Source organism: Euphorbia lathyris, chromosome 2 (genome assembly GCF_963576675.1).
Source record: "Euphorbia lathyris chromosome 2, ddEupLath1.1, whole genome shotgun sequence".
NCBI lineage: Eukaryota > Viridiplantae > Streptophyta > Magnoliopsida > Malpighiales > Euphorbiaceae > Euphorbia > Euphorbia lathyris.
In genome coordinates this window covers 140111524-140129620 of record NC_088911.1, presented here as the reverse complement: position 1 = coordinate 140129620, position 18097 = coordinate 140111524, and the positions used below count along the sequence as shown (strand labels likewise).

The 18097-nt window shown below is 36.4% G+C and overlaps 1 protein-coding gene across 2 annotated transcripts; it reads left to right on the top strand.

Moving 5' to 3' along the window:
- Positions 1 to 3942: 3942 nt before the first annotated feature.
- On the top strand, positions 3943 to 17192 carry LOC136220124 (probable inactive DNA (cytosine-5)-methyltransferase DRM3). Of its 2 annotated transcripts, none has more exons than XM_066007825.1 (12): positions 3943 to 4121; positions 4547 to 4617; positions 4700 to 4825; positions 10814 to 10910; positions 11409 to 11455; positions 12281 to 12388; positions 12576 to 12672; positions 12811 to 12932; positions 14070 to 14172; positions 14287 to 14366; positions 14462 to 15933; positions 16988 to 17192. In XM_066007825.1, the coding sequence occupies exons 2-12, from the start codon at positions 4615 to 4617 to the stop codon at positions 16989 to 16991; spliced, it is 2259 nt and encodes a 752-aa protein (XP_065863897.1). In that variant the 5' UTR covers positions 3943 to 4121; positions 4547 to 4614; the 3' UTR covers positions 16992 to 17192. The 2 variants fall into 2 exon arrangements, with proteins under 2 accessions (XP_065863897.1, XP_065863896.1); XM_066007824.1 differs by having other exon boundaries at positions 14459 to 15933.
- The last annotated feature ends 905 nt before the right edge of the window (positions 17193 to 18097 follow it).

The window sequence follows — 18097 nt, the reverse complement described above, 5'->3', positions numbered from 1 at the left end:
TGAAAGTTAAAATTTATTACATAGTCATAAAAATTTAATGAAATTTTCGTTACTTCCATTAATTCACAGTTTGGATGTTAAAGAACATAAAAGTTTAATTTTTATTAACTTTTTATTTACTCTAAAAAAACTCACAAATAAAGTTAACATGATATTTACATTCCATTACTCTCATTTATCTTCATTAACTTTTTTCCCGAACAAGAGCTAAATCATGATATGTCTTACTATGTAAGTAAAGGTGCCCGCTATGGTTACTTTGTCTTTTACAAAGTACCGTCACTTGGTGTAGTTTTCACCATTGGATGATAGAGCATAAAATTAATCGAATGGTAAAAACCACACCAAGTAACGGTTACTTTGTAAAAAACAAAGTAACCATAGCGAACACCTGTAAGTAAAATCTCCAAAGTGAAAAATAAAATTGACCTCAACAACAAATAATAAAACAGTTTACGTCAAAGTTATCGAAATATATTTTTTAAATCTTTTTATAAAAATTTATCCATTCCGTTCCTGTTTTCATGTTTTATTAAATAAATTATTAAAATTACTAATTTATTCTTAATATTTACCTCTTTCCGGACCCTCGCTCAACGGGGACGCGTAGTGCATCGGACCGCCCTTTATTTATCTCTTAAATTTCTAATTTCTATGTAAAATTACGATTCATTGACTTTTTCACAAACAATGGCTAAATCATGATATGTGTATATAAGTAAAATCCCCGAAACCAAAAAGAAAGTTGACTTCAATAATAAAAACAATTTATGTCAAATTTATCGAAACTTATTTTTTAATTTTTTTTATAAAAATTTACACATTCCATTCGTTTTTCATATGTTATTAAATAAATGATTAAAATTAGGAAAAAATACAAAATTGGGTTAAATGGGAGGCCCATTTACATATTTAACCCATTTACTCAACCTACTACATATCTACACTATTTTTGTGTGACTTTCCCATAATACCCCTAACCTTTCCTCTTCCCCTTCTCCTTGGTTACGCATTTCATCGTTTTCCCCAGTTTATCATATTGTTTCCGTCGAAAAATGTAAGTATATACTGTTTTCTCTGCATTTTTTCTCATAAATTCACTTAGCATATGCCGTTTTCGCGAAGTCTGTGAGGAGAAATTTATCGATTTAACTTCGCGAAATGATGATTACGTGAAGTTTGCGAGGTAATTCGATAAATTTCTCCCGCAGACTCCACGTAATCATCGTTTTGCGAAGTTAGAGCATCATATTTCTCCTTGCAGACGTCGCGAAATCATCGTTTCGCTAAGTAAAATCACCATCTTCCTTGCATATTTATTTTCGCATGCTTAGTGAATCCTCATTTCGCGAAGCTAAATCGTCATTTTTTCTGCCTAACACGATTAATTTTTTCTGAAGGTGGTTGAATACATAACATTCATTTCTGGAAAGCGGCGTACTGGGGTGCCATGAAAGACATCCATCCCAAAAGGCCTGGACTTCCATCCATCGATGGTGAATAAGAGCCTGTATCGTGGGATACATCCATCCATTGGTGGTGAATAAAAGTCTGTAACCGTGAGACACATCCATCCATCGGTGGTGAATAACAGTCTATGTATTATGAAGTGATTTGTTAGGAGCTTATTGTGGCAATCTTGTTCTGTACTGTGAGACACATCCATCCATCAGTGGTGAATAGGAGCCTATGTATTATGAAGTGATTTGTTAGGAGTTTATTGTGCCAATTTTGTTGTAAATTTTTGATAATGTAATGATTTTAATGTTAGAATCCGTTGTTGTTTGGCATTTTTTTTGTTATATACCACTTAGCGAATTTCGTTGAAAACATAACCAGACTTCGAATATACTAATTAAAATCATCAACTAAACCAAACATTAGCTTCGCAGGCTTCACATATGCTGGAATCTACGAAGTCGGACGGGAGGGAGACAGACGCGCCGTAAATATTGAGGGTATTATGGAAAAGTCACACAAAAACAGTCTAGATATGTAGTAGGTTGAGTAAATAAGTTAAATATGTAAATGAGCCTCCCATTTGATCTAGTTTTGTAATTTTCCCTTAAAATTATTCATTTATTTTTTTTGGGAAAAATTATTAAGAATGAAAAAAAAAAATTATCATAAATATTTACTCTTAATATTTTCTTAATATTAAGAGCCTCCCTTAAAATTATTCATTTATTCTTAATATTTTCTCTCTTAAATATTTACTTCATATGTAAAAATTTTATTTTTTTTAATTATAATTATTTATATTAATATTAAATATTTATTTTACAAGAAAATCTAATTAAGAATGAAAAAAAAAGAAATGGAAGGAATATCAAAATTTATTTCATAAAAAAAATATCTTACATTTTAAATTAAATTTTATCATACATAACTAATCTTATTTCGAAATTTATAGAATGTAAATTAGAATTAAAACGTTAACTCCGTTTTGGAAAATTAAATATGAAGAAAAAAAGTTAAAGTTTAATTTACAGAGACAATTTTTTTTAATGAATCTTCTATTACTTTTCCAATTTGAAGATTAAAAAAAAAAGTAAAAGTTTAATTTTTATTTACTCTAAAAAAAACTCTAACAAAGTTAATGTGATATTTATATTTTATTATTCCCTTTAATTTTCATTAACTTTTTTCCAAATAAGGGCTAAATCATGATATGTCTTACTGTATAAACAAAATCTCCAAAACAAAATGGAAAGTTGACTTCAACAATAAATAATAAAACAGTTTATGTCAAATTTATTGAAACTTATTTTTAGAGTTCTTTTATAAAATTTCTTTTCATAAAAATTTACCTATTCTGTTCGTTTTTTTATATGATATTAAATAAATTATTATTTTTTTGATTAAAAATAAATTATTAAAATTACTAATTTATTTTTAATATTTCTCTTAAATTTCTACTTGATGCGCAAATTTTTTTTATTTTTTATTTTATTTTTTTAAAATTTAATTATGACTGTTTATATTAATACTAAAAAAAATTCCTAATAAAATCTAATAAGAATAGAGGGTGTTTCAAAATTTATTTCATAATAAAAGTAACGTATAAGATCCATTTGACTCCTCAAACTAAAACTTCAAAATCAATTAGGATCTTAAACTATTAAAATTATCAATCAGATCCTTAAATTAAGTAAAAATCATCAATTAAATCTACATTTTAACAAAAGTTATTAATTAAGTCTCCATCCTAAACAAAAACCATTAACTGTGTCATAATTGAAAATTATTTGGTTGAACAGTTTCAGACCTTCTTTCTTAAACTCATTTTGAACCAACACAGGAATCATCATATTACATGTCAAATAATCATAATTTCTAATTTAAAAAAAATAAAGACTAAATTAATGATTTTTACTCAGTTTGACTCAATTAATGATTTTGATAGTTGAGGTGGAAATTGATTTTGAGATTTTGGTTGAAAGGGGTAAAGTGAACGTTGCCTAAAAGTAACTTACATTTTAAAATTAAATTTTATTATACATAATTTTTTTTTGGTAAAAAAGGAAAGCAAAGCAAAGCAAAGCAAAACAAGCAACTACACCGGGATTAGTCTAGGAAAACTAACTCCAATCCTATCCTCTAAAAGAAGAGGAGAAAGAGCGATAGGGGAACGGTAAGGGTAGAAACACCTAACACCTCCTAATGGCCTGCCGCCGCCAAGTGATCTGCAACACGGTTCTGTTCCCGGAAAATGTGGCTGAACTCAAGGATATCAAATGAGGGTCTAAGCCTCTTAATAGCTTTAATAAGATTGCGGCTATGAAGACCCATGGCATGACTACTCAAAATGTGGCTGAACCTAAAATTATACATAAATTTTTTACTTAATTGGGAAAAATAAAAAAAAAGAAATAAAAAAAAAAAGGACTGCAGTATAAATTGAACACTTGGATTTTGCTGGAAGAACTTAAGATACGAGACAGTACGACATAGTTAAGGTCAAAGTGGCAAACGAGTTCACTCACTATCTGAGTCACTGACATAACTCGCCTAGTCGGCACAAATTGTCGGAACTCTTAATTTTGGTTCTCCGGTTCAAGCATTGAGGCCACTGTACTTGTGGTTCTGCACTCCACACTCCGGTCCTCCGGCAAGGCCAGGTACACCGTAAACAGTCTCAATTCACCTGCATTTTGATCCTCTTCTTCTTATCATCACCGGTGACAAATCCGGTGACGTTAAATTTCGCTTTCTTTATGAAATTGAATTTTCACAGCTAATTGACTCAATCTTTGCGAGAGAGTTTAGCTCTTCCATTTTTAGTCTGTGATTTTGGGGGTTGTAAATTTCCATTCTTTATATCATGTTTCTTTATGCAATTTTCAAATTCCTGAGCCTGAAATTTGGGGGAAAATAAGAAACGAAAGAGAAGAGTATAATTCGATTTCAGATGTGAAAGTTTCAGATGATTTGCATGTTTTTGATGTGAAAAGATTAGCTCTTTGTGTTTACAAAAAAAGCTGTATAAGATTTTGAGAGAAGAATTCCCAAATTATGTTCAATTCAACGGAGATTTATGTTCCAGGGGACTGAAATACGACGCCGTTTGTGGTGCTACATTGCCTAAACGAAACCTGAAACTTCTGTTTTCAAATGGTACGTATGGTGCAAATTGCAATGTCTATAAATTTGTTCAAAGAGACAGTTGCAGCTTCTAATCATGTATTTGCACATACAGGGGAAGACGAAAACATATCAGAACGGCGAGGGTTCGTCGAATATAGACATCAATGACATCATACCGAAGCCTGAGACGTTGCAGTTTGATTTGCCATCAGATGTCGTATACTCGAGGCAATTCGGGGTACATTCATTTATGTTTCTATTTGCAATAAGTTTATAGTGTTGTAAATTAGTTGATTTCTTCAGTTGTTATGGTTTTCGGGTCGTAATTGGGTGGTGTGATGAGTTTGTAGTTTTCATTCAGCTGCATAAGCTAGGTTGCAGTGACACTTCTCTTTAGTAGCTTTTCTGTGTTTTTCGTGTCCGTGTCTGTTTTTGTTTGAAGGCAATTTAATGAAGGTTGTGTTTTAGAAATAACGTTTCCGGTGTCTATTTCCGTGTTTGTGCAACCTAGTCATAAAGTAAATTTGTTGGAAGCTTTTTGATGTGAAGATTGGTTGCTTCTTCCCTTGTTTTGGTTCTGTTTTCGTATTTCGTTGATTTCTTCACTTGTTATGGTTTTCGGGCCGTACCTGGGGGGGGGGGGGTAGTTACTATGTATATGTAGTTTTCATCAGCTGCATAAACTATGTTGCACTGACACTTCCCGTTAGTAGGGTTTTCTGCATTTTTGGTGTCCGTGTTTGTTTTTGTTTGAAGGCAATTTTGTGAAGGTTATGTTTTAGAAATAACGTTTTCGGTGTCCGTTCAACCTAGGCATAAAGTAAATTTGTTGGAAGCTTTTTGATGTGAAGCTTGGTTGCTACTTCCCTTGGTTTGGTTCTATTTTCGTATTTCGGTGATTTGCAATAAGTTATAGTGTTGTTAAATTAGTTGATTTCTTCACTCGTTATGGTTTCCGGGTTGTACTTGGGTGGTGTGGTGAGTATGTAGTTTTCATTCAGCAGCATAAACTATGTTGCACTGACACTTACCTTTAGCAGCGTTTCTGTGTTTTTGGTGTCCGTGTCTGTTTTTGTTTGTGTCGTAATGCCTTGAATCAGGATAACACACTACGACAGGAAGCAACGGGGTCTCGCTGCCCGGTCAGTGAGTCGGGGGTCCAGGGGGGCGATGCGCCCCCCTGGCATGGGGTCCGGGGGGCGGAGTCGCCCCCGGCCCGACGGTATATCTTGTTTCCTATTCGGATTAGTATTGTGTTTTGGTTTTCTATATGGGTTCGACATCGTGGCGACATCGTGGGTTCCAAGTCGGATTAGGTTAGATATAGTGGGTGCTATAAATACTCTATTCTGTAAACCTAATTTGTAATCCGATTTTTGCCTCCTAATAAAAGCTATTCTCCTTCTGCTCGTGGATTAGCCAACACAACGTTGGCGAACCACGTAAATCTGTGTTTTCGACTTTTGTTTATTTATCTTTCGTTAAATCCGCACAACAGTTTGAAAGCTATTTGTGAAGGTTATGTTTTAGAAATAACGTTTCCGGTATCTGTGCAACCTAGGCATAAAGTAAGTTTGTTGGAAGATTTTTGATGTGAAGCTTGGTTGCTACTCCCCTTTTTTTTGGTTCTGTTTTCGTATTTCGGTGATTTGCAATAGGTTTATAGTGTTGTTAAATTAGTTGGTTTCTGTGTTTTTCGTGTCCCTGTCTATTTTCGTTTGAAAGCTATTTTGTGAAGGTTATGTTTTAGAAATAACGTTTTTGGTGTCTGTTCAACCTAGGCATAGAGTAAATTTGTTGGAAGCTATTTGATGTGAAGCTTGATTGCTCCTTCCCTTGTTTTGGTTCTGTTTTCGTATTTCTCGGTGATTTAGCATTGCTTTTCTTTTTGTTAACTCCTTGCCGTTCTCTCAACACATTTAAATTCCTATATATTGCCAAAATTGTATTTGTAATATAAAATATAAAATAATATAATATTTTTCCTCTTGCTCAACGGCATTTTGTTAAGCACACTAAGTCGAATCTGGAAAATGATTTGCGATAAGTTTATAGTGTTGTAAATTAGTTGATTTCTTCAGTTTTTATGGTTTTCGGGTCGTACTTGGGTGGCGTGATGAGTATGTAGTTTTCATTCAGCTCCATAAACTATGCCGCACTGACACTTCTCCTTATTAGCGTTTATCTTTCGTGTCCATGTCCCTCTCTTGTCCGTTTTTGTTTGGAGGCTATTTTATGAAGGTTATGTTTTGGAAATAACGTTTCCGTATCTGTTTCCGTGTCAGTGTTCTCCTTCCCTTGTTTTGGTATTTCAGTGATTTAGCATTGCTTTTCTTTTTGTTCTTTCCTTCCCGTTTCCTCTCAACGCATTTAGATTCCTTCCGTAGTAGAAGTTGCTGTGGCAATTATTCTAGTCCAATTAGGATGGAAATCATGTTTATTTATATTAAGCAATCGATTTGAGTTAAGAAGGAACTTAGAATTATTGAGTTTATTCCATGAATATTCATCGTTATCAAATGTTTCTTAGGTCCCGTTTGTTTGCCAGAAAATATTGGGCAAGGAAAAAAAAATTTGTTGGAAAATAAATTATTTTCCGCCTGTGAGGGTCACTTGGTGGCCTTTACAGCCGGTCCCAAGCCCGGACAAAGGAGGAGGGTTGCGGTAGGTTTGTGGCGGCCAGCGTAAAACTTAGCCACATCTTATGACATGAACCATAATATAAATACCGTTGGGGCGTTCCCTACTCAGCGACGCGCTGCACTTCCTAGACCCGGGTGTAGTGATAAATGTGCAAGGGTTGCTAGGTCGTCGCCCCGAAGCGGCGCGCCACCCCAGGACCCGGGGGTGGTGTCAAATATGCAAGGGTTGCGGGTAAATAAGCTAGTCCACGGTAATGGTAGGGGTAGGGGTAAGGGTAGTAGGTTACGCTTTGGGACATGGAACATAGGTTCTTTGACAGGAAGATTAGCTGAAATTGTAGATGTTATGAAGAGGAGGAGAATAAATATATTATGCTTACAAGAAACCAAGTGGGTTGGAGCCAAGGCTAGAGAGATAGCTCCTTGGGGTTATAAGCTTTGGTACTCAGGAAAGGATAAGGGTAGAAATGGAGTAGGTATTCTTATTGATAGGGAGTATATTGATGAGGTAGTAGCGGTGTCTAGGAAGAGCGATAGAATTATGAGTGTTAAGCTAGTGATAGGGGATGAGGTTGTGAATGTCATTAGTGCATATGCGCCACAAATAGGATTAGATGTGTCTATAAGACAAGCTTTTTGGGATGACTTAGAGGAAGTGGTGCAACAGGTTCCTAGGGATGAAAAAATGGTACTAGGGGGTGATCTCAATGGACACGTGGGTTCTAGGCGAGATGGGTTTGAGAGTGTTCATGGAGGGTATGGTTTTGGAGATAAGAATGAAGCAGGAAATGATATTTTGGAATTCGCATCAGCCTATGACTTGAGTATCATGAGCACATGGTTTATGAAGAGAACATCCCACTTAGTGACTTATCGGAGTGGCGGTAATGCGAGCCAAATTGACTTCTTCTTAGTAAGGAGTGCTTGGAGAAAGAGTTATATTGATTGTAAGGTGATCCCTGGTGAGAGTACGACAACCCAACATAGAGTAGTGGTGCTAGATTTTCGAAGTAGGAAATGTATAAGAAAACAAACACCTCAAGTAGAGACTAAGATTAAGTGGTGGAAATTGCAAGGGGAGAATCAACAAAAATTTGTGGATGAGATGACCAAAAAAGATATTTGGACTTGCAATATGGATTCAGATATAGATTCGATATGGAATAAGATGGAGCATAGTATAAGGGAAGTAGCGAAGGAAGTTCTAGGGGAATCTAAAGGTAGCATGCCACCGGGTAAGGACACATCTTGGTGGAAAGAAGAAGTACGACAAGCAGTAAAGAGTAAGAGAGAATCCTATAAACTATTGGGGAAATGTAGGAGTGACGAGAACTACGAAAAATACAAAGAGGCTAAAAGGGAAGTAAAGAAGGTCATACGAGATGCTAGAGCAAAGGTGAATCGGGATCTGTATACAAGATTGGATACGAAAGAAGGGGAAAGAGACATATATAGAATTGCTCGGATGAGAGATAGGAAGACGCGAGATCTCGGAAAAGTTAAATGTGTGAAGGATGTGGACCAGAAAGTCCTAGTTGGAGATAAGGATATCAAGGAACGATGGAGGTTCTATTTTGATGACTTATTTAATGGAGATCGCCAACAAGATGTTGGAGATATAAGTATCCATCACGATATGATAAATCATGAATGCCTGCGGAGAATTCAAAAGGGTGAAGTCAAAATGGCATTAAGTAAGATGAAGTTGAAGAAAGCAGTAGGACCTGATGGCATCCCTATTGAGATTTGGAGATGTTTGGGAGAAAGAGGAATCGAATGGTTGACGACGTTCTTCAACAAAATTTGGAGAAACAATAAGATGCCATCAGAATGGAGGAAAAGTACCTTAATCCCTTTGTATAAGAACAAAGGCGATGTCCAAGATTGTGCCAACTATCGGGGAATCAAATTAATGAGTCACACTATGAAACTTTGGGAGCGAGTGATTGAACAAAGGCTAAGGAGGACGGTGAAGATCTCGGAAAACCAGTTTGGCTTTATGCCGGGAAGATCAACTATGGAAGCCATCCATCTAATGAGACAATTAATGGAGCACTATCGAAATAAGAAGAAAGACTTGCATATGGTTTTCATTGACTTGGAGAAAGCATATGATAAGGTACCAAGGGAAGTACTTTGGTGGGCCTTGATAAGGAAAGGCATTTCGCGGAAATATATTGACATCATAAAGGACATGTATGAGGGAGTATGCACGAGTGTACGTACTAGTGTTGGGAAGACTGAAGAGTTTCCTATTACGATTGGAGTGCATCAAGGTTCCGCACTAAGCCCATTTCTTTTTGCCATCGTTATGGATGAACTAACAAGTTCACTTCAAGATGGTATACCATGGTGCATGCTGTTTGCAGATGATATTGTGTTGGTTGATGAGACGAAAGAAGGAGTGGAGATGAAGTTGGAACTATGGAGGCAAACTCTAGAATCTAGAGGCTTTAAGTTGAGTCGAAGTAAGACAGAATATTTGGAGTGTAAGTTTAGCGGCCGTAGGAGTAGGGAGGCAGGGACAATCACCCTGGATGGGAGAGTTGTTCAGGCCTCGGATGGCTTCCGGTATTTAGGATCTATTATCCAAACGGATGGAGAAGTAGATGGAGATGTTGCTCATAGGATTAAAGCTGGTTGGTCGAAGTGGAAGAGTGCTACGGGTTTCCTTTGTGATCCCGGCATGCCTAATAGATTGAAGGGAAAATTCTACCGGACGGCAATTAGACCAGCATTGTTATATGGTACGGAGTGTTGGGCAGTGAAACACTGCCACATCCATAAGATGTCGGTGGCGGAGATGCGTATGTTGAGATGGATGTGTGGTCACACGAGAAAGGACCGGGTGCGTAATGAAATAATTAGGACAAAAGTAGGGGTCACATCTATTGAGAATAAAATGAGAGAAAACCGATTAAGGTGGTTTGGCCATGTGAGACGTAGAGCGCTTGATGCGCCGGTTAGGAGAACCGAAGAGTGGCAAAGGGATGTAGTGGTGAGGGGTAGGGGAAGACCTAAGCAAACTTGGAGGAGGGTGATCGAGAGTGATATGAGTTTATTGGGAATTGAGGAAAATATGGTAGTGGATAGGACGGAGTGGAGGGAGCGAATCTGTGTCGCTGACACGACTTGATTTTCACGGTTTTATATGATGGTTCATGTTAGCCGACCCCGAATCATTTCGGGACTAAGGCTTTGTTGTTGTTGTTGTTTGGCTACAACACCGGAAAACGGGAAGAAGTGGTGAGTGGCCCTTGTTTTCAAAAGAGTAAAATATTTTCTTCTCTTTCTTCATATATTTTTTCAGTTGACTAACCTTAAATTTTCCGTTGATTTATTTTCCTAAACAACTGCACAATATTTTCCGGCAAACAAACGGGACGGGGGGTCTTAATATTTCATGGATCTTCTTGTTATTACCTATCTATACACGTAGACTAGTACGAAGTTATTGTTTTTGTTGTTCTTGTTTATATATCGTTAGTACGTTAATGTTCATCAAGAGTATTAACACATCTCTTTTGGTTAAGCATGTCTCGTTGTAACGTGAACTCGAATATTTAAATTTTAAATTATTTCAGGACAATGTTGCAAGTTCATCTAGAAGCAACGTAAAAGTGTTCCTTACCGGAATGGGATTTTCACCGTCTCTTGTCGACAAAGTAATTGAAGAAAATGGTACGTAACTCGGATAGAGCTTTTAATAGATCTAGTTTGGTGTAGGTATGGATGGATATAGTGAACAACAATACATTCTGCATATAGATTTGGCAGAAATACGACATGGATAATGGAAATAATATTAGACCCGATAGCATCGATTATTATTATACTCCCTGCATTGTTTTTTTATAAATCGTTTAAGGTTTTTCATCAAGACCAATGCAACATTAATTCCACTATTAAAATGACTAATTTACCCTTAATACCTCTCTCCTAAATTTTTACTTTCTATGCAAAAATTCTCTCTTCTTAATTTTTATGGCTTAATTGAGAAAATAATTCTAAAAGTGCATTGGTAATACAAAACGACATATAAAAAAGAACAAATTAAAAAAGCTAAAACGTCATATAATAAAAAACGGAGGGAGTACTTCTTTAGATCACTTTCACATAGTTTTTTTTATTTTTTTGAGATTTATATGAGATGATAATATTGTTTTTTCTTGTGTATAGGTGAAGACAATGTTGACTTGTTATTGGAGATTCTCATGGAATGTTCGGTAAGTGATCAACAATTTCGTTTTTCTCGAGTTTTTTTTTCTGAACTTTTTTTCGTTGTTTTTCTTGGTCAACTTCTTCTCTTGAAAAATCATTTGTTGCTAGAGGTGGAAATTTCGTGTTTCGTGTCAAAATCATGTTATCTCATATATATGTTTTATATGGTTTTACATGTTATAAATGCTAGAAAAATGATTTTCGTGTCAATCATGTCGTGTCAGCCGGGTTGTCTTTGTAAACCGTGTTTTCGTGTCAGAAATTGTCACCTCTATTTGTTGCCTTGCAAAAAGCTGCATAGTAGTTTATGAGGATTTTTGCTTTTTGTTCAGAATGTATTTCGGTATTTGCATAGTAATTCCCGAAATATTAGAGATCTTAAAATTGCGGATATTTCACATTGAAGATATATATAATATTTGCAAAATAAAAAGATAATATTGTGAGCAATTTACAAATTTATGACATAGTGCTTTTGTTTACGGGAATTTTTCTTTTCGTTGTTAGGAAGATAATTGCATAAACTGCAAGCAATTTTAAAAAACGGTAGAGATCTCAAAATTGCTTGTATTTCATGTCAAAGATATCTATTTGCAAAGACGGAAACTCTTCTTCATTAGCGTTTCTGCTTTTCATGTCCGTTTCCATTGCCGTTTCCTAGCTAAATTTTCTTAGAAATAATCGAATTTGCAAAATCAACTTTGATGAAATATCTCATATCGCATGATAAAAAAAAAATTCGACTTATTTTTTCATATGCCATTCATAGCAAATCTTTTTGAAGTTTTAGCTGCTAAATGCTAATAGTTGATCTCCTACAAATCAAATAGGATGATCAAAAGTCGAACTCTGAGACACCAGATTCCGTGGATAATCTGTTTGATGAGAAGGATGCGAGGAATCACGTCGATCAATCCATATTTATCGTGCCAAAAGAGGTAACGAACTCCGTTATTATGTATATCTTACCATTTCTTTCACATTTCAAGATCTTTTTTTCGTAATTAGGAAGCATTGCTAGAGAATCTCTGTTATTATGTATTCTCTCATTCTCTGTGTCGCAGTTCGTCTAGTCGGGCAGCTAATATTATCATTTGGTTTCATTGAATTTTAAATCTTTTGTAGGAGCCGGATATGTTTGATGCTTATGATGAGAAAAGGGAATCCTTACTTAAGATGAATTTCACTGTAGAAGAAGTTGATTTTGCAATGGAAAAGCTCGGTATGTTTTTATTCCGAGCAAAAAAAGGCTTTGATTTAATTTTTCCGCATTGATCTTCCAATCCGGTATTCTTAAGATTCGGCTTTTTATTTTTCATTATTATTTTTTGTTTGGTCTCTGATTTCTTCTCATTACCAGGTATGCACGCCCCGGTAGATGAAATAGTTGACTTCATTACTGCTTCCCAATTAGCTGCTAAATATGATGAAGAACCATATGATGAGCCTGAGGTCGATTCGAAAAAAACTAAAACTGAGGAGGTACGGGCAGAATGACCTCATGTTGATTTTATAGTATACATTTTGTTTGGCTTGTCAATGTGTGGTAAAATTTTGATGACCTATGGCATTTTCGGAAAATCGGTTTGCTGGTTTTCGGACAAAAGATCATAGCTGAAACCAAAGTTAAACAGCGTCGAGTTTATCGTTAAGAATTTAAGATTTATGGCATTTATATTCCATTTCTGATAGAGGGCGAGCCTTGGCGCAACGGTAAACGTTGTTGTCGTGTGACCGAGAGGTCACGGGTTCGAGTTTTTGGAGCGGCCTCTTACCAAAAAATTGGCAGGGAAAGGCTTGCCCCCCAATACACCCTTGTGGTGGGACCCCTCCCCTTAGCAGTGGGGATGCAAACGGGGCGGGGCGGGGAATGCATTTCCCATCCCCGTCCCCGACTAGTCGGGATTCCCCGTCCCATCCCCGCGAGTTAGACGCGGACATATTTGTCCCCAATCCCCGTCCCCGCGCGGATCCGCATCCCCGTTTAAAAATACATTTTTCCTATTTCACATCCTCATTCCTGTGGGGAATCACCATTTATATTTTAAAAAAAAGTATTTCTAATTCTAGGTTTTGTTCGAAAAAATGGTAGAGATACGCGTAGTTTGGTTTAGGTTAGAAAAAATATTCATTTAGTCCTTGGCTAATATTTTATTTATCCCATTTAATTTTGTATTTGAAAATAAGTCTATTTAATTTAAGTTAAATGTTATAAATTATAATATTTAAAGTATAATTTTAATTATAATGGGGAATAATTAGGGATCCGTCAGGGATTCTCCATCAGGGATTAACGGGGCGGGATCGGGGATCCCCACGGGGCGGGGATACCATTCCCCATCCCCACCCCATCCCCGTCACGGGAGATAAAATTATCCACATCCCCGTCCCATGGGGACTCTTATCGATGATCCCCGTCGGGGCGGGTCACCGATGGGGACGGGGCCGTCCCACTTGCATCCCTACTTAGCGGGGACGCGTAGTACACCGGGCTGCCCTTATATTCCATTTCTGATTGCTGGAGTAGCATGGATGTAATGTAAGAGTATTTATGATTTGTTTTCGTATATATTACGTAAGTGGCATCTAATAATATCCGACTCACATTTTAATTTCCAGGATATTAGTAACGACGTGTTGTTTGGGGCAATGGCGAAAACACTCGATTTATTTGAACTGGGTTTCTCCGAGAGTGAAATTTCACTAGCAATTGACAGGTTTGGTGAGTATTTACTGTCGTAACGTTTTTCATTTTAGTGATGATATTCTTTCCACCCGGAATTGCCTCCATTTTTGTTTGTTACGAAGTATTTACTTTATTGTGTTCGTCTTTCAGGTACAGACGTTCCAGTTATAGAGCTAGCTAACGCAATTTGTGCAGAACAAGCAGGCGAGGAGTACTTCGTTAAAAGACAGGTGCTTGGTTATTATTTTCTTTTGATCACCGTGTCTTCCGATGCACATCTGTTCTCTTTGTTAAGATTTTTTTTTTCTCTAATCTTCTGCAGCAGCCCTCAAAACATTTCGGAGTAGGGCCTTCCGGGTTTTCTGGATCCGTTAATGCAGGCACAGAAACTAAACTAGAATTTCCGTTGAGTGGTATTGAACTAAAACCTGAAGATTTAAGCCAAGAAGTTTTGCCTCCCACGAGGAATCCGATCATGGAGGAACTTTATAGAGGAAAGCGGCCAAAAGAAGAGGACGGGGAGGACTATGACCCTTCTGCTACTCTGTTAGAGCATATCGGCCTCAAGAAAAAAGATAAAGGCAAAAGGCCGAGACAAGCTGAGTTGAGCTCCAGTTTCGATCCTACGTGTGTCGAAGAAAAAGTTGACCCGGAAGCTACTCTGTATAAAGGCAAAAGGCCGAGACAAGAGTATACTGCTGAGTTGAGGTCCAGTTTCGATCCTACGTTTGTCGAAGAAAAAGTTGACCCGGAAGCTACTCTGTTCGGAATTCCCAAAGCACCAAAATCTAAATCTTCCAAGGGTGTTGATCGCTTGGTAGCGAAACCTCCGTACTTTTTCTACGGGAACGTTGCTACTGTATCTTTCAGCACTTGGACTAAAATATCTCAGTTCTTATACGGCATTGAAGCTGAATTTGTAGATACTCGATTCTTCTCCGCATTGAGTAGGAAAGAAGGTTACGTGCACAATCTTCCTACTGAAAATCGGTCTTATATCCATCCAAAGCCGCCTATGTCCATAGAGGAAGCAGTTCCACATACAAAGAAATGGTGGCCGTCATGGGATACCCGGACGAAGTTGAGTGACATCAGTTGTGTAACAAACGGAATACCTCAGCTCTGTGATAAGCTTAAAGAGATAATAACCGATGCTCGAGGTGTGCTTTCGTCTGATCAAAAGAGAGAGATTCTCTATTACTGTGAAAAATATAGTCTTATATGGGTCGGTCCACGGAAATTGGGTCCTTTAGATCCGGAATACTTGGAAATTATTCTCGGGTACCCACTAAATCATGCTCAAACCAGTGGCACTACTTTGTCCGAACGACTTCACATGCTGAAACACTCGTTCCAGATAGACGCATTGGCGTATCAGCTCTCTGTATTGAAGTCCATGTATCCAGAAGGAATAACAATGTTGTCGCTTTTCACCGGAATAGGTGGTGCGGAGCTTGCTTTACATCGGCTTGGGATTCATATGAAGGGTGTTGTTTCGGTCGAACATTGCGAAACGAAACGGAAGATGCTGAAAACATGGTGGAGCACGAGTGGACAAACCGGGAAATTGGAGCAAGTAGAAGATATACAGAAGCTAACAAGTAGCAAAATCAGTAGGTTCATCGAAATGTTAGGCGGCTTTGATTTCATCATCTGCGAGAGCTCGTGTACTGCTGCTTCGCAGAACGCTAAAATGGGTGCAGATGAGAATAAGGATCAATCCGCCTTTGATTTCACTTTGTTTTGCGAGTTTGTTCGCGTTTTGCAACGCGTGAGGGGTCTAATGGAACGAAAAAGGTAACTTATTTTTATCTTTAACATGTTTGATGCATGAATACACAAAAGAAATTGAGTTTTCCTATGTTGCACGGACACTTGTCTTTAGTAGCGTTTTTGTGTTGCGTGTCCGTGCCCGTATCTCTTTCGTATCCGTGTTTGTTTTTGTTTGAATCCTATTTTATGAAGGCTATGGTTTAGAAATAATGTTTCTAGTGTCAGTTTCCGTGTTTTTGTTTCAAGGCTATTTTATGAAGACTATGGTTTAGAAATAATGTTTCTAGTGTCAGTTTTCGTGTTTTTATTTGAAGGCTATTTTATGAAGGCTATGGTTTAGAAATAACGTTTATGGTGTCACTTTTCATGTCTGTATTCGTTATCTGTGCAACATATTTAACAGGTAAATTACACCCATGGCCATTGAATTTTATCCATTTTAACATTATGGTCACTGAACTTCAATTCTTGATGGTATGACCACTGAACTTTATTTTTTTTAAACACCGGTGGCTACTCAACGCCTCTAAACGACCGTTGACGGTCTCAAAATAAAAAATTGAAAAGAGTTAATGATATTCTAAGGAAATTTAATTCTTGAAAAATTTCGTTTTGAGGTCATTTCGGTGTTGTTTGGTTAGGAAAGGGAGAGTGAATTTTTAGAGAGAGAAAGTTCCAAAAAAATGTTATTTTGAAAAATAAAAAATGTGGTTTCATGGTAAATATCGTTCTAAACAACTTTAATTTTTGAATATTTTCATTTTGAGGTAGTTATAAGGTCATTTGGAAGAGTTAGTTAAAGTTGAGAAGGTGTAAAGTTGAGTGACCATAATGTTAAAATAGATAAAGTTCAGTGGCCATGGGTGTAATTTACAATGAAGAAGTCGAGTTTCCCTATGTTGCACGGACACTTATCTTTAGTAGTGTTTCGTGTCTCTTTCGTATCCGTGATTGATTTTGTTTGAAGACTATTTTATGAAGGCTATAGTTTAGAAATAATGTTTCTGTTTCCGTATATGTATCTGTAATCTGTTTCCGTATCTGTACAACATATTTAACGACTTGTTATTCTGTTCAGGTGAATCAAGAGAAATTGATGGATGGAAATCAGGATGAATCAAGTGAAATAAGTATGTTGTGTTCATGTTAGGTTTCTTGTTTGATAATATTGTAGCAGTTTTATTGATGTTGTATATTTTATGTTTCTATATAATGCTACAAGTACCAAACTTTCTTACAAAAAATCTGACTCTAAATTATGATAGCTTAGTTGTGATGTTTAATTAGTTTTCCAAAAGAAAACTCCAGTGCAATTTCATTTGTTTTATGCAATTTATTCTGTTCTAAGGTGGTTTAGCCATGTAAGACGAACCGTGCTTGATGCACCGGTTAGAAGGATTGATGAGTGGCAAAGGGATGCAATGGTAAGGGGTAGAGGAATGCATAAGCAAACTTAGAATATAGTGATATGAGTTTATTGGGGATTGAGGAAAATATGACAGTGGACAGGACGAAGTGGAGGGAAAGAATTTATGTCGCTGACACGATTTGATTTCACGGTTTCGTGTGATGGTTCGTATTAGTCGATTCCGAATCATTTTGGAACTAAGGCTTTGTTGTTATTGTTGTATTATGCAATTTATTCGGCTAAATGATATTCATGCCCATAATGAAAGATTTAGGCGTGTTTGTTTTAGGGTTTCAAGTTTCAAGAAAGGGTACGGAAAATATAAGGTTATATTTCTTTTGTTGGTGCTTGTTTTAGTAATATAATCATCTCATTTAACATATTGACGCAATCGAGATAAGAACAATGCTTGGGGTATGTCGTTTGTTAGCTTTTGCATATTTATTGTTTCAACTAGTTTATGTATGTAAAGCGTAATGATCGTTTTCTCCTAGTCCGCAAGAGTGGGTTCATGCCCCTCATTTTATATGGTCTCTTGATGTATCCTGATGATTGATTTTTTGTTTCACTTTTGATTCTTATACGCATATACTTTTTTCTTCGAAAAAAATATTTTTGATCAAATTTTAATATTTATCTTTTAATTATTTAAAATGATTATGTTATACTTTTTCTTTAATTAATTTTATTTCAAATTCAGTTTTTAAGATTAAAATAATTGATTTTAATTTTTATATTTATATATAATTAATTTATTGAGGGCGAGCCTTGGCGCAACGG

Bases quoted from the DNA above. Each gene is read 5' to 3' on its own strand.
- LOC136220124 (XM_066007824.1), top strand. The intron at 4,826-10,813 runs GTACATTCATTT...AAATTATTTCAG, and splicing joins TATACTCGAGGCAATTCGGG to GACAATGTTGCAAGTTCATC. The intron at 11,456-12,280 runs GTAAGTGATCAA...CAAATCAAATAG, and splicing joins AGATTCTCATGGAATGTTCG to GATGATCAAAAGTCGAACTC.